The 12,723-nt window shown below is 45.8% G+C and overlaps 3 protein-coding genes and 1 pseudogene across 4 annotated transcripts; 1 reads left to right on the top strand and 3 right to left on the bottom strand.

Annotated features, from left to right (window-relative positions):
- Window positions 1–435: 435 nt before the first annotated feature.
- On the bottom strand, window positions 436–1,647 carry LOC124647032 (annotated as a pseudogene).
- A 1,730-nt stretch (window positions 1,648–3,377) lies between these two features.
- On the top strand, window positions 3,378–5,283 carry LOC124650214 (GABA transporter 1-like). Its single transcript, XM_047189772.1, has 6 exons — window positions 3,378–3,576; window positions 3,670–3,792; window positions 4,023–4,313; window positions 4,393–4,523; window positions 4,608–4,823; window positions 4,900–5,283. The coding sequence occupies exons 1-6, from the start codon at window positions 3,378–3,380 to the stop codon at window positions 5,281–5,283; spliced, it is 1,344 nt and encodes a 447-aa protein (XP_047045728.1).
- A 1,178-nt stretch (window positions 5,284–6,461) lies between these two features.
- Window positions 6,462–8,056, bottom strand: LOC124647031 (pentatricopeptide repeat-containing protein At1g31790-like). Its single transcript, XM_047187034.1, has one exon. The coding sequence runs from the start codon at window positions 8,054–8,056 to the stop codon at window positions 6,761–6,763; it is 1,296 nt and encodes a 431-aa protein (XP_047042990.1). The 3' UTR covers window positions 6,462–6,760.
- Window positions 8,057–8,804: 748 nt separating this feature from the next.
- On the bottom strand, window positions 8,805–12,515 carry LOC124648127. 2 transcript variants are annotated; one of them, XM_047187942.1, is made up of 3 exons: window positions 12,127–12,515; window positions 10,434–10,516; window positions 8,805–10,049 (listed from the first exon to the last, which is right to left on the bottom strand). In XM_047187942.1, exons 1-3 carry the CDS (start codon window positions 12,403–12,405, stop codon window positions 10,037–10,039), a joined length of 375 nt encoding a protein of 124 aa, XP_047043898.1. In that variant the 5' UTR covers window positions 12,406–12,515; the 3' UTR covers window positions 8,805–10,036. The 2 variants fall into 2 exon arrangements, 1 of the variants encoding a protein (XP_047043898.1); XR_006986432.1 differs by having other exon boundaries at window positions 8,809–10,049; window positions 10,204–10,516.
- Between the last annotated feature and the right edge of the window lie 208 nt (window positions 12,516–12,723).

Genomic DNA, 12,723 nt, shown 5'->3' with positions numbered 1-12,723 from the left:
CTATCCATCATATGCAGAGGAGAAATGGAGATGGAAGAGACATGAAGATACTAAACACAAACATGAAGTGGACCTTATCTCATATAGCTTCCCTTGAGGAGCTGAAGAAGGTCATCCGATAGAGAAATAGGAGTGGAAAAGCAAGTCTTTCAAATCCCTGACTACTATACAAGCTTCCAGTGATAGTATGTTCCATCCTGCAATTTTGAAATAGCATATCACATTATCACGTGTTAATCATCAAAAGAAAAATCTACCACAAAGCAGTAAACAAATGGCTTCTCTTCACCTTTCCCAACTGCATCAACTGTGGTGATATTGGTGCGAGAAATACATATGCTAATTCAGAAAAGTGATTATGCCAAGTTACCAACTATCAACCATGAGGTAACAGTAGCAGCAATAAGTAGAAATTGGGAAATGACGAAAAATGGCTTAAAGTAGATTTTGTTGACCTTCTGCTCTGTGCTTGAGAGATACTTGAGAGTTTCTGGATACCGGAAGAATTATCACAGTGATTGTCCGCTTCAAACATGTCAAAATTTCAATCATCCGAGGAAAAGCTCCAAGTTTTAAGACAGTTTGTAGTACATTGACTGGAGGAATCTCTTTGCCATCGCTAAGAGCTGTCATCTTGGAACAAGCTTTGAGAATACTTGCAAATGTGGCCTCATCTCAATGAATATCATAACTGTGCATTCCCCAAAAGGACAGGAATGACTGATAACTGTAACCATTTTGGGCATACCCTGAAATGATGTCCATTCGAGCAGATTTTTTGTGATCTGGCATCTCTATCAAGAGTTTGTTGGCATCCTACGGCATTATGGACTTCAAATATATTCCGACCATTGAAATCCCAACAGAGGTATAATCATTTAGAAGACCAGACTTCAGTGTGTAGCAGTGAACTTGTTTGCCAACAACTGAACAGAAGAGTCCAGTGCAACCAGAACGAATGTTTGAAAATGTAAAGATGGATGGCTTTAAACCATCTCTAAGAACCTGCTGAAATAACTCTATAGCTTCATATTCTCTAGTGTTCTGCACAAGGCCAGCAATTAGAGCATTTATTGGGACTATACTACTTGCATCTACCTGTGCCAAAACCTTCTTACAAGATTCTACATCTCCATGCTTCAAACAGAGACACCTCGTCTATATGGATACTATACTTCATGGCCAGGCAGTGGATTTGCTTTTCAGTCTGAGTAGCTCGAATCTTGGAACATGCATTAATTACAGTAGCAAAAGATTACCTAGTCTGGTGATTCATCTCTTCGAGCATAAGGATTGCTTCTTCCTCCTCTTCATTATGCTCAAGTCCAGTTATAAGGGCATTCCATGATACATTGTCCTTGTAAGGAATCAGATTGAATGCTGCATTATATTAGCAACAAATAAGCTTTCGCCCATGCAATTCTTGATTGTCACACAGTGCACCTGCTTTCCTGAGCAATGGGAACCCAAGTAAACGGACACACTAAGTACATTGACAAACGTAGACTCATCATCCTCAAGTCCAAGCCTCAACATATACCGAAACATTTGGGTGGCCTTTTCCTGAAGCTCATTTTGAGCAAGTCCATCAAGCCTTGCATTCCACATGACAATGCTTTTTTCCCGCAGGAAGTCAAGCACGTGCATCGCCTCAAGGTGTATGGCTGCAACTCCTGCAGCTTGTCAAGGGTGTATGGCTGAGCAGGTTGCTTGGAGAGCTAGTGGGCAAGGAGGCAAGCTGTGTAAAGCTGAAGATTGATAACATGTCAGCTATCTCCTTGTGCAAACTATGGTCACAGCAAAGCACATCCAGAGTTCCAGACTCATCTTCACTTCATCGATCAGAGATTGTGCTGACAAAGGTTGCTGATTTTCCCTCAGAGAAAACATGCATGCAGGAAAAAAAAAATCAATGCTACTACTATTTCAGATCCGCAACCTGATCACAAATAGTCAACAGTCAACAATCGTGTCGGATAAGTTGTATTGCAGGATAGGGACCACGCGTTCCAGTGGGGCAACCACTTTCGCGGGCACGTGCGGCCGTCTCTTCTCTGTCTCGGCCCATGTAAGCAAGCACATTGATGAGCCTTGTTGGCCCAAGCATGTAATCCATCGTTCTGTAGTTGCTTGGGCTCTAAACATCAGCTTCTGCTACTTGCTCCCTCTTCTTCCTTGTGAGGAAAACACCACATCATTTGTGACAGTTAAGATCTATCACCAGAGGACAATAAACAGAAGAAGCTAAGGACCTAAGGATAACACAGAAAAGATGCAACCCATATACCATTCAAAATCACAAACGGTCTATAGTGTCTTGGTGCAAGGTTCAATTGTGCCTAGTTGCCATAGTTGCCAAGTTTAATTAGTTTATTGTTGCTAATTTCAAGTTTGGAGGCTAATTAGTGCCCAAGTTGCCATGTTAATTAGTTTTTTTCACGATGTTGGACTTTGTACGCCGCATTGGAAAATTCTCCTACAATTGACCAAGCAAATTATATATGGGCCACCACTTACCATTAAGGCATATGCTAGTAGGAACGTATCTGTTCCCAAGAAGCATGGCCAGACAGCCAAACACTAGTAGGAGTAATAAGGAAGAGCTGACCACAATCTATCATTAAGAACTTAGTAAATAAATTTATGTTTTTTTTAGAGAAGGCCATCATGACTGGAGCAGTGTTTACAATGGACACATCTGGAGGTACCAATAACCAAGTAGCGTAGCAAATAAATTTGTTTGTAGGAAAGGCCATCATGGCTGGCTTTATTGATTATTTAGGCAAGTGGAATGCCTTGTTAATAAATCACAGCAGTGTTTACAATGGATACATCTGGAGGTTCCAATAACCAAGTAGTATAGCATCCACTCTCTAGAGCTGGACATTCCTCGCTTTTATTTTTCGAAAACGAGGGGCAAAGCCCAGAGAACAGTCCTAGCTATGATCTGCCTGCCCTGATGCACCAAGCTCAACTCTTTAAGATGTATGCTGTGTTCTTCAATCTCCACCAAGATATTGATTTTAAACATAGTGACATCGTTCACAAGATAAAAACCTAAAAAGGCAGGGGTTCATTGGCCCAATTACACTAAAATGTTGCAATGATTTCTCTTAGTCTAGTCTTAGTCATATAATAACTTTCCTCACAAAACAAGACTTTTGGGGAAAAGAACCGGTTGGCTTTTGATTTTTTTTCATACAAAAGCATGTATTCTATTTCCACGGTACTCCTATATAAGCTACCCATCTCACTCAGCTTTGCTCAGAAGAGAGGGTCTTGGTCAACATGATAAGAAGACCTGTGACATAAGGTAGTGGATCGCTTGCTCTCTCATATTTCTTACTGAAGTCCTGTGAAGAGAGGTGGCACTGGACATGTCACCGACGAGAGGTGGTGTCCAGGAGGACCAGGCCGGAGAAGCAGACAGCGTGGACAGGGAGGCAATCTCCGGCGCCACCGAGGGAGGGAAAGGCACCTGGAGGCACGCTGCATTCCATGTGGCAACGACGATCGCCACACCGGCGGCCTATGCTCCGTTGCCCTTTGCTCTTGCATCCCTCGGCTGGCCTCTCGGTTAGCAGGGTCATACTGTCTACAATTAATATAGTGTATATTCTTGGATTCTGTTGTGATCCAGTGATTAGCAGTTATTTTTTCTATCTACAGGTGTTTGCAGCTTGGTCATAGGGACACTAGTTACCTGGTGTTCTAGCTTGATTGTTGCCTCTCTGTGGCAGTGGAACGGAGAGAAGCACACCAGCTACCGGCTGCTTGCAAAGAGCATCTTTGGTGGGTACAGTTTTTCTCCCATCAGATTCAGATAGTTGTCCCTGTCTTCTTCCATTGCCTAAAAGAGAATAGTTCTCCATGTGACAATACTGTATGTGAAAATAGTTCGTGTTTATGTATTTAGTAGTAATTTCTCACACCTATGAAATCAACCAAGTGATTGTTAACATCCCAAAAGTCTATGAAAGATTTACCTTCGAGTGATAACAAGAAGCTGCACTTTGTTGAAGGTCCCTGGGGTTACTGGTACGTGTCATTCTTCCAGCAAGTGGCGTCAATTGGCAACAACGTCGCAATCCAGATTGCTGCTGGCAGCAGCCTCAAGGCTGTCTACAAGCACTACTACGCTGGCGACGATGGCGCCGTGGTCACGCTGCAACACTTCATCCTTCTTTTTGGCGCATTTGAGATGTTCCTCTCCCAGCTTCCTGACATACATTCGCTGCGGTGGGTGAATGCTACCTGCACCGCTAGCACCATTGGATTTGCGGTGACAGCCATAAGCGTCACACTATATGATGGTAAAAAATCAGCAAATAATAATTTTTAATCAAGTACTGAAATTCCTGGGGATATGTAAATCATGTTCTTCTGCTGCAGGACATCGGATTGACCGGAAGGAAGTTGGCTACAGCCTGCAAGGAACCACCGCAACTAAGATCTTCAGAGGTTTCAATGCACTGGGCACAATAGCGTTCTCATTTGGTGATGCGATGCTGCCAGAAATTCAGGTGTCCATCGTCAGACGTTTCATATTGACTTGTTAGTGCACCAGCAATTCTGCTGTAAATTAAATTGGCTGAAATCATTCACAGAGCACTATCCGAGAACCGGTCAGGAGGAACATGTACAAGGGCGTCTCGACGGCGTACCTGCTAATTGTCATGTCCTACTGGACACTGGCATTCAGCGGCTATTGGTCTTTCGGATCTGAAGTCCAGCCATACATCCTATCCTCCCTGACTGCTCCAGCATGGGCAATTGTAATGGCAAACCTATTTGCAGTGATTCAGATCACAGGTTGCTTTCAGGTAACTGGCAAACCTCTAAATTCCACCAGGAATTTCTCGGTAGCAACCCAGTAACTGACTGTGCTTCTTCCCAAAGATATACTGCAGGCCAACATATGCATACTTTGAAGAGCGCATTCAGGCGAAGAACATGAGGCGCAAAGCATGGGTGTGGCGGCTGATGTATACCTCTGTGTACATGGTGGCGATCACCCTCGTTGCGGCGGCAATGCCTTTCTTTGGGGACTTTGTATCAGTTTGTGGAGCGGTTGGGTTCACCCCTCTGGACTTTGTGCTGCCAGCCTTGGCATTTCTGAAGGCTGGGAAGCTGCCCAAAAACCCGGGGCTGCGGCACGCTACCAAGGCCCTTGGATCCACCATCGCCGTATTGTTCTCTGCCGTTGGAGCTCTGGCATGCATCGGCGCCATCAGAGCAATTGTGCTTGACATCAAGACCTACAAGTTCTTCCATGACATGTGATCAAAGTTATCAGGCCACTCTGCAGGGCTTTCCCCTATAACCCCCCCTAGTTGACGCCACTTCCCTCATATGCCCCCCTTGTGTCACTGACATGTGGGTCCGGACCCCACATGTCAGTGACACAAAGGGGGTCAACTAGGGGGGTTATAGGGAATTATCCCCACTCTGCATCAGTTCACTTAGATGTAGGTTTGTTTGTTCCAGTGGTAGACGCCTGGCAATACGAATTGCTATATACAGTACGTGGAGTCTCATTTTGTAAGTTCAGTCACATTTTCAAATATTTAGATCATAAACAAACAATCATCTCAAAACGATTTCAACTCTAGCCTACCCCAACTTGTTTGGGACTGAAAGGCTTGGTTGTTGTTGTTGTTGTATAAACAAACAATCATCTCAAAACGATTCAAAAGCGTAATCGTATATTCTCTTGCCCAAAATTCAATTTAAAAGCCACGAAAATCAACTTACAGTTCCAGAGCAAAAAAGCAAGAAACCAACACAAAGAAAAAAACTATAAGAGAAACACTTGGAGCAAAGTAGGCTCCTGACATCACTTAAAAGTATGCAATACTTTGCAGCAGGAAAGGAACTTGTGATTGTCTATAACTTGGTTAGAGCGCTCCCCGATCATGCTTGGATTCAGTTCCAATTCACAGAACTTTAGGCATGATGAATAGATCCGTATGAGTAAGGACTTTCATAAGCCCAAAAGGCGTTCTTTATTACAGGAAAGGTATGTACTGTAATTTTAAACCATGCCCTCTCAAGTTGTGGACAAAACCATTACCTCTGCCAAACAATACATCCCTTTTTAACTTGCGCAATGTGGACTTGTCTGATCACCCTTCTAAGGTTCCTGCAATTCCTGTTCTAAGAAAACAATGATCAAGTCTTGTGTCTTGTACAGTGATGTATATTCGTTGGGATATAAATGGGTAGTGCAAGGGTTTGTCATGGAATGCAATGTAGAAATGTATCATGCATTACTTGGTTCTGTTTCAAATTTCGCCATTCAACAGGGCATGTTCATGTTTTTGGGAAATGTAACAGTTGAACTAAAGGTGTCAGCTAAATGTGCAGGTGCCTACTGAACATGATTTGCGAACTTATTCGCCCAATCTCTGTCATCATAGCGAGGACAGAATTGGAACACAAACAAAGCGAAAGGCTTTTGTGTTTGACCTATCAACACTATGTAAAGAGCAACTGATTATCGTTCCAATGGTTGGATAACGAAATGCCAAAACATACTTTTGTGAAGTAAAGTTACATTATATACAGACAAATAATGCACCGAGCTAACTAAATGCTAATTGGTGGTTTGTGGAGATTATGCTAATAATACTACTAGTTTAAACATATCTCGTTAAAAATAAAATAAGAAAGTAAGGTTACAGGTCTTCTCTAAGGGGTACCCTTTTTAACAGAGATCACACCTTAATTAGATGTGCAGCCAAGGATCTCATTCTTCAGCTCATCTGGAGCAAGCCATCCTAACCACATTTACTCCAGGAGGATCAATTCCAGCAGCTTTCATCTGATACACCATTCTGGCGGCCTCTCTATACCATCCGCCGCGGGCATACCCCATGGCCATTGCGTTCCAGCACACCACATCAGGCTTGCCGCCGACTGCCTCGAACGCCCTCGCTGCATCGGCAAGCCTCCCTTGGTTGGCATACATATGGACCAACCCAGACACGACGAACTGGTTTGTCTCCACGCCATGCTTGACGGCGTCGGCGTGCACTTGCTGTCCGAAGCACCCGTGCTTCTCTGATCCTGCGCACACCGCGAGGATGGTCGACAGGGAGAAACCGCTCCTGGCATCACCGGAGGACACCATGTCCCTGAAGACGTGGAAGGCCTCGTCCAGCAAGCCGTCTCGGTGGCAAGCTGTCATGAAGCTGGTCCAGGCTGCCTCGGGCACCGGCTGCTCCCGGGAAGAACACCTCATCATCGTCTCAAGCACCTGCCGCGCGCTGGCATGCCGGTTACTCTCGCAGTACAACTGCAGCAGCGAACTACCGGTATCGCCGCACACCCTCTCTGCCTTGATGGCGAGCGCATGCACCTGCTCCCCAAAGCTTAGTTCGCCCAACCGAGCGCATGACCGCAGCACCGCTACGATGGAACAATCGCGCAAATCAGCAGCGAGCTCTTCGTGACGCATGCAGGAGAAGAGCCTTATCGCTTCGTTATGAAGGGATCCGTCGGAGTAGGCCGATACCATGGTTGCCCACGCGATGCCGTTCTTGACGGGCATTTCGTCAAACACCTTGCGGGCGGCCGCTGTGTCCCCACGGCTCGCGTACGTGAGCAGCAGCCGGTTTGCTAGCGGCAGGGGGAGGGGAAACGCAGCGCGTTTGATGTGGGCGTGCACTGCGGCCACCTCGGAGGCGTCGACGGAATCCTTGAGGAGGGAGATGTAGACGTCCTCGCCGGGCGCGACGCAGAGCACGTCCATCAGGCGGAGCACGTCGCCGGCGCCGGAGGACGACCGACAGGACACTGTATTCATCGATAGTTCTTTGCTGTTGTCTTGCTTGCTGTTGGTGGGGGCGTCATTGGAGGTGGTGGGTATGGGGAGCTTTGGGCGCGGGAAGAGAGGCAGTGACGGTGGTTTCGATAGGGCCGAGAAACGCCGCGTTCTTGTTGTGATGGTCGGGGAGGCGGCGGCGCTGGTGGGTAGCTGCCCGGCGCGGTGAGGATGGTGCGGAGCCGTGGTGGTGGTGCCGCCGGGCGGCTTCGCGATGGAGCAACGCGCCATTCACCACCACCGCCGCCAACAACAAATCAGAGGAAACCAATTCGTGCCCACGCGAAGCCTGCTCCACGTGTGCGCGTGCGCCAGAGAAGCACCCCAGAGCTGCGCAACTTGCATGGACCGCAGCAGAGGAGAGGAGAGGAGACGGGTGCCGTGGTTGCAGGATTGAGTTTAATTCGGACCAGTTGACCAGGGCGTTTTCACATCCACCGCTGATTGACTCCCTGCTGCTGCTGCTCACCGTGCATCTCATCCACCGCACTCGGATCAACTACATCCCATCAATCGATTGCTCATTCTCAACACGTCGGATCCATTTTTATTTAATTAATTAATGCCTACTTAATTCTCAAGCATCAGTATATCTGCTACCATTGATTTTCAGTTTCAAATTTTCGACATGACTTTTCCCACATTCGGGCCAAGAATAATAATCAATCACTTATCCCACCGCAGTGTCAAATCACATATATAGATTCAGCCCAAGAATCAACAAACAATCAAATAAACACGGTACAAGACTCAAACGAATCCACCATCATTACATATATACATTACAACAATATAAGCTGCGGCCGTCCGTTCAAATCACTGCAGCATTACAACAACCCATCACGCCAGCAGCCGCCGCGCCCGGCCCACAATGACGACGTACAAAACGGCTTGACCAAAGAGGCCGGACGCGAGCCGCACATCGGCGAGGGATTTCGGTGGACAAAGAGCCCCACGCGCGAGGCCGAGACCCTCCCCGAGCACAATGCATAAAGTAGAATCTAGCAGGTCAATTCTTACTCTTCATCCTCTTCTTCTTCTTCTTCACCTGAAATGAAATAACACGGCATCTTTCAAACGGGTGCACACCATATATAAAACAAACAGCTAGGGACCTAGGCAAACTGAAACAAACAACAGCGGACCAAGTCTGTGCATTTGCAACAAACTGCAATCGATCCTGTACAAGTATACTGAGAAACAATCATCTCAATACATGCTTCCACAGGCTGTACGATTTGTAACAGCAAAACGGAGATAACTTATTGCATGTATATGGAGGCGTAACTCATTCTAAACTGACACACCTTTCTGGGGCTCTCTAGCTTCCTGAATACAAGACACTAGTAATTATTTTACTCAAACAACCATGATAACACAGTTGCCTTCAGCTAATGAATCAATCAGCTACATCAGGATATGAAAAAATTCAGCATGGACACCTCTAAATTCTCGGACATCCACATTCACAACACAGCAGCAAATACAGTGAGCAAGTCACGCAAGACCAACCCATTTGACATCCAAATATACGCACATCTGACATAAATTCAAGCTTCATTTGACAGAAGCAAGTGCATCCACCACTATATCCAAGAAAGCAATTCAAACTTCACGCATATTTGAGGACTAAAAACTACAAAAGACTTTGAACTCACAGAGAGGAGCTAGAAACTTACCCATAAAACACACGGAGTCGAAGAAGAAGGGGCAACCACGGTCGTTCAGTCCTCCTCGTTATCCTCGAACAAAAAACAGAGCATGATCAGCAAAACATAATACATATATTTCGAAAAGACTGCAAAATAATAAGGCGGTGATATTGTACACCAACAGTTCAAGTATGATCAAGCAATATGCATCAGAACTATCTCAATCTTCACATAAGATCAAATTGCTGTCCATGAACAAGAATCAATGCTAGGGAACATGGCAAATTCATGTCCAACCAATCTGAACCAAGTCATGCATTTAATCTAGAACGAATTCATGCATTAATTCTAGAAGAACAAATGGAAGCTCCATACTGCATTTAATCTAGAACAACCGTAATCAGTATATACTAGTCGAATCTCAGCCACCTGAGTGCGTCCACGCTGCACTTCAGGATGTTGCCGATCGTGTTCACCACCATGCTTTCTCCTCGTCATGCTTCCACTCTGACACCGCCTCCCGATACCCCCACCTTCACACCCTTCATCTCCTATTCCATTATACTTTGAACCTGAAAAATATGCAAGACTCTCAGTACTGCATTTGCATCACAAACATCAAAAGATCAAAAGAAAGTGGTACATCATTTAATGTTACAGAAATACAAGACCGCAACGCACGAGCTTTGTGCTAGTGTTACAGAAATACAAGACCGCGTGATGTACACGGTGTCCTAGATGAATCTGATTCGCGTCAGACTCCGACTCGAGGTGACGAGTAAGTCCAGCGCCATCCATCCACGGACAAGTCAGATGGAGGATGGCCTTGTCGGGAAGCTGACGGGTGATCCAGCTCAACTTGGCGGCAGGGCTCGGAAAGAATACAAACAACTCGACCTCCAGGTTTAACATTCCAAACATATAAAAACACCGCCGCCGCGTCCAGACAAGCTCACCTTAAACATGTATCTACACCAACTAGAGACCTCCACCACAACAACCTCATGCTTCTCCAGCCTCCTCCGTTGCCAACTGGAACCTGCAAGAACACAACAGTGCCAACAAAGATTAACCTCCAACCGGGAAAGGTTACAATTACTAACCATTATTTCACCATCCTAACTGCCAAACCAGCTAGTGCTTCAAAAAATGATGCTAAGAGAGGTAATCTGTACATTTTGCACTACATCTTCTAATGGTGCAGAGGGCAAAGAAATAACAAACAGCAATTAGGCTATTCGCAATGAACGGCAAATGAACCAATTATGCCCATTCGCAACAACGACAGTACATGGTGAAACAGATTGCCAGCTATATATTCTTCTACATATTGTAACAGACAAAACCGAGACAAATACTGTATGCATTCAGGCTTAATAACTCGCAAAATATCTAACTACTTTTCTGAACCACTAGAGTCCAGATCAGCTCCAAAAAGCTTCGATGCAAGCCAGGTTTAAGCTTTACATTCATCAACTCGACCAAACAACTAGTTTAATAAATACAAGTGTATAGGGATCACCAAAACCAACAAGTGTAGGGATCACAAGAACACTTCATCAGACAAGCAACTTAGTATGGATGCGCACATTTAGGAATAAACTTTCCATGTACACCACAAAAAGCAGCAGCAAGAAAATTAAGCTCCAGAAAATACTCCCAACACAGGACCAAAGCAAAATATACACATATACAGGTTCTTCCTTTGGAGCATACAGGTTGTCAAGTAACAATCACGCACAGAAACTGTGCTACCGAAGTGCCATGGCACACTCGGTGTCGCAGGTATGCCCAATACAAACTAGCACAAAAGAGCAAGTAGTACTCAGGGGAGATTGCCAAACAAAGCACTGATATGAAAAGTATCAAACAATCATCCAATGGAAATGAACATTTCGATGACTGAAAAATGCCATATCTCTTCACCAAAGTAGTACTTGAATTCACTCAGATAATTGCATAAGTGCAAGCTCTTACTAGTTACTACCTCAACACACAAAACAAACATAGATATGAATGAGCGATTTACTAGCTCTCCTCCCTTTGGCAGAAGAAGGGCTGTCGGTGAAGGCAAGGAGCAGTAGCAGCATGCTTGGATCATCAGCTTTGTAGGGTCAGAGGTGCTCACACGCCTCTCAGGTCCTTGGTCCGAACGACGATGAGGCTAGAACAGGAGCACACATGGTAGAGAAACGTACAATACAGAGCACACATGGATATTATTAACACTACGCACTTTGCGATAGATTCAGCCAGGTAGCACTAACAAATCATCCGCTGCAAGTCTTAGTTCATATCAGCGCAAGCAAAACACAAATGCATAACAATCAAACCATCAAACGGAGAAGAGATTCTAGCCTCTACTACTTTCTGCACTACCATGTAGAAAAAAAATTTAGTACTAATTTGTATGTCAGCAAATACAATATTTGACCACACAGATGCATTAAACAGACAAGCAAAACTATTTAATCATTCAATTTGTATTTGAACAAATACAATATGTGGCCCGGCCCCGGAGATGCATTAAGCAGGCGAGCAAAACTATTTTTTTTCGGTACCACATGCATCAACGATTTGCACAACACTTGACAAATAGCAATATTCAGCACCCAAATAAATCATAGGCAGACAGAGAAAAATTTCGACCTTGAGATGCCAATGTGGGAGTCGATGCGAGGACATCTCCCTTCCAGCTAGGCCTGATCCTACTGGTTGCTCCCGTTGTGCGAGGAGCCACATCTTATCCCGGGCAACCACCTCTCTGTCCCCCACCATCGGAGGCGTCGGTGAAGGCCAGGGTCGATGGCCGGACTCATCTGCCCGCGCGGAGCCACCCCGGTCACCACCACCAGCTGCAGGGGCGCCAACGTCGTCGTGGACCTCCTGCTCCTCCGCCGGTGACGCCCAATCTTCCCTCTGCCGCATCGCCGCCCGCCATGGAGGAAAAAGGCCGAAGCTTTCTCCGGGAGTGCCCGATTTGGGTGGCTCCAATCGGTGGGATAGAGAGAGGGGGTTCCGGGGAGGTGGTCGGCGGGGCGAGGAGTTGCCGGCGGTGGCGGTGGCGGTGGCGGTGGCGGCGGATGTGGAAGAAGTGGGTTCGGTGGGAGGCGAGGGAGGAGGCGCTGCCTGGTAGAGTTTGTTCGGGTTTGGAATGTCAAAATCTGGGAAGCGATTGATACAGTATTGATGTGTCGTGATTTTAGGGGCCCAATCAACTTCCTAGTTTATAGGCGAGAGCCATCC

The sequence above is a fragment of the Lolium rigidum genome, chromosome 4, assembly GCF_022539505.1.
Source record: "Lolium rigidum isolate FL_2022 chromosome 4, APGP_CSIRO_Lrig_0.1, whole genome shotgun sequence".
NCBI lineage: Eukaryota > Viridiplantae > Streptophyta > Magnoliopsida > Poales > Poaceae > Lolium > Lolium rigidum.
The sequence above is the reverse complement of the archived record's forward strand: the minus strand, read 5'-3'. Positions and strand labels throughout refer to the sequence as shown.

Excerpts from the sequence above, each read along its gene's own strand:
- LOC124650214 (XM_047189772.1), top strand. The coding sequence starts at position 3,378 with ATGTCACCGACGAGAGGTGGTGTCCAGGAGGACCAGGCCGGAGAAGCA. Across the intron at positions 4,524-4,607 it reads CGATGCTGCCAGAAATTCAG|AGCACTATCCGAGAACCGGT; the intron begins GTGTCCATCGTC and ends AATCATTCACAG. Across the intron at positions 4,824-4,899 it reads AGATCACAGGTTGCTTTCAG|ATATACTGCAGGCCAACATA; the intron begins GTAACTGGCAAA and ends TTCTTCCCAAAG.
- LOC124647031 (XM_047187034.1), bottom strand. The coding sequence starts at position 8,056 with ATGGCGCGTTGCTCCATCGCGAAGCCGCCCGGCGGCACCACCACCACG.
- LOC124648127 (XM_047187942.1), bottom strand. The coding sequence starts at position 12,405 with ATGCGGCAGAGGGAAGATTGGGCGTCACCGGCGGAGGAGCAGGAGGTC. Across the intron at positions 10,517-12,126 it reads TCCCACATTGGCATCTCAAG|GTTCCAGTTGGCAACGGAGG; the intron begins GTCGAAATTTTT and ends GTGTTCTTGCAG.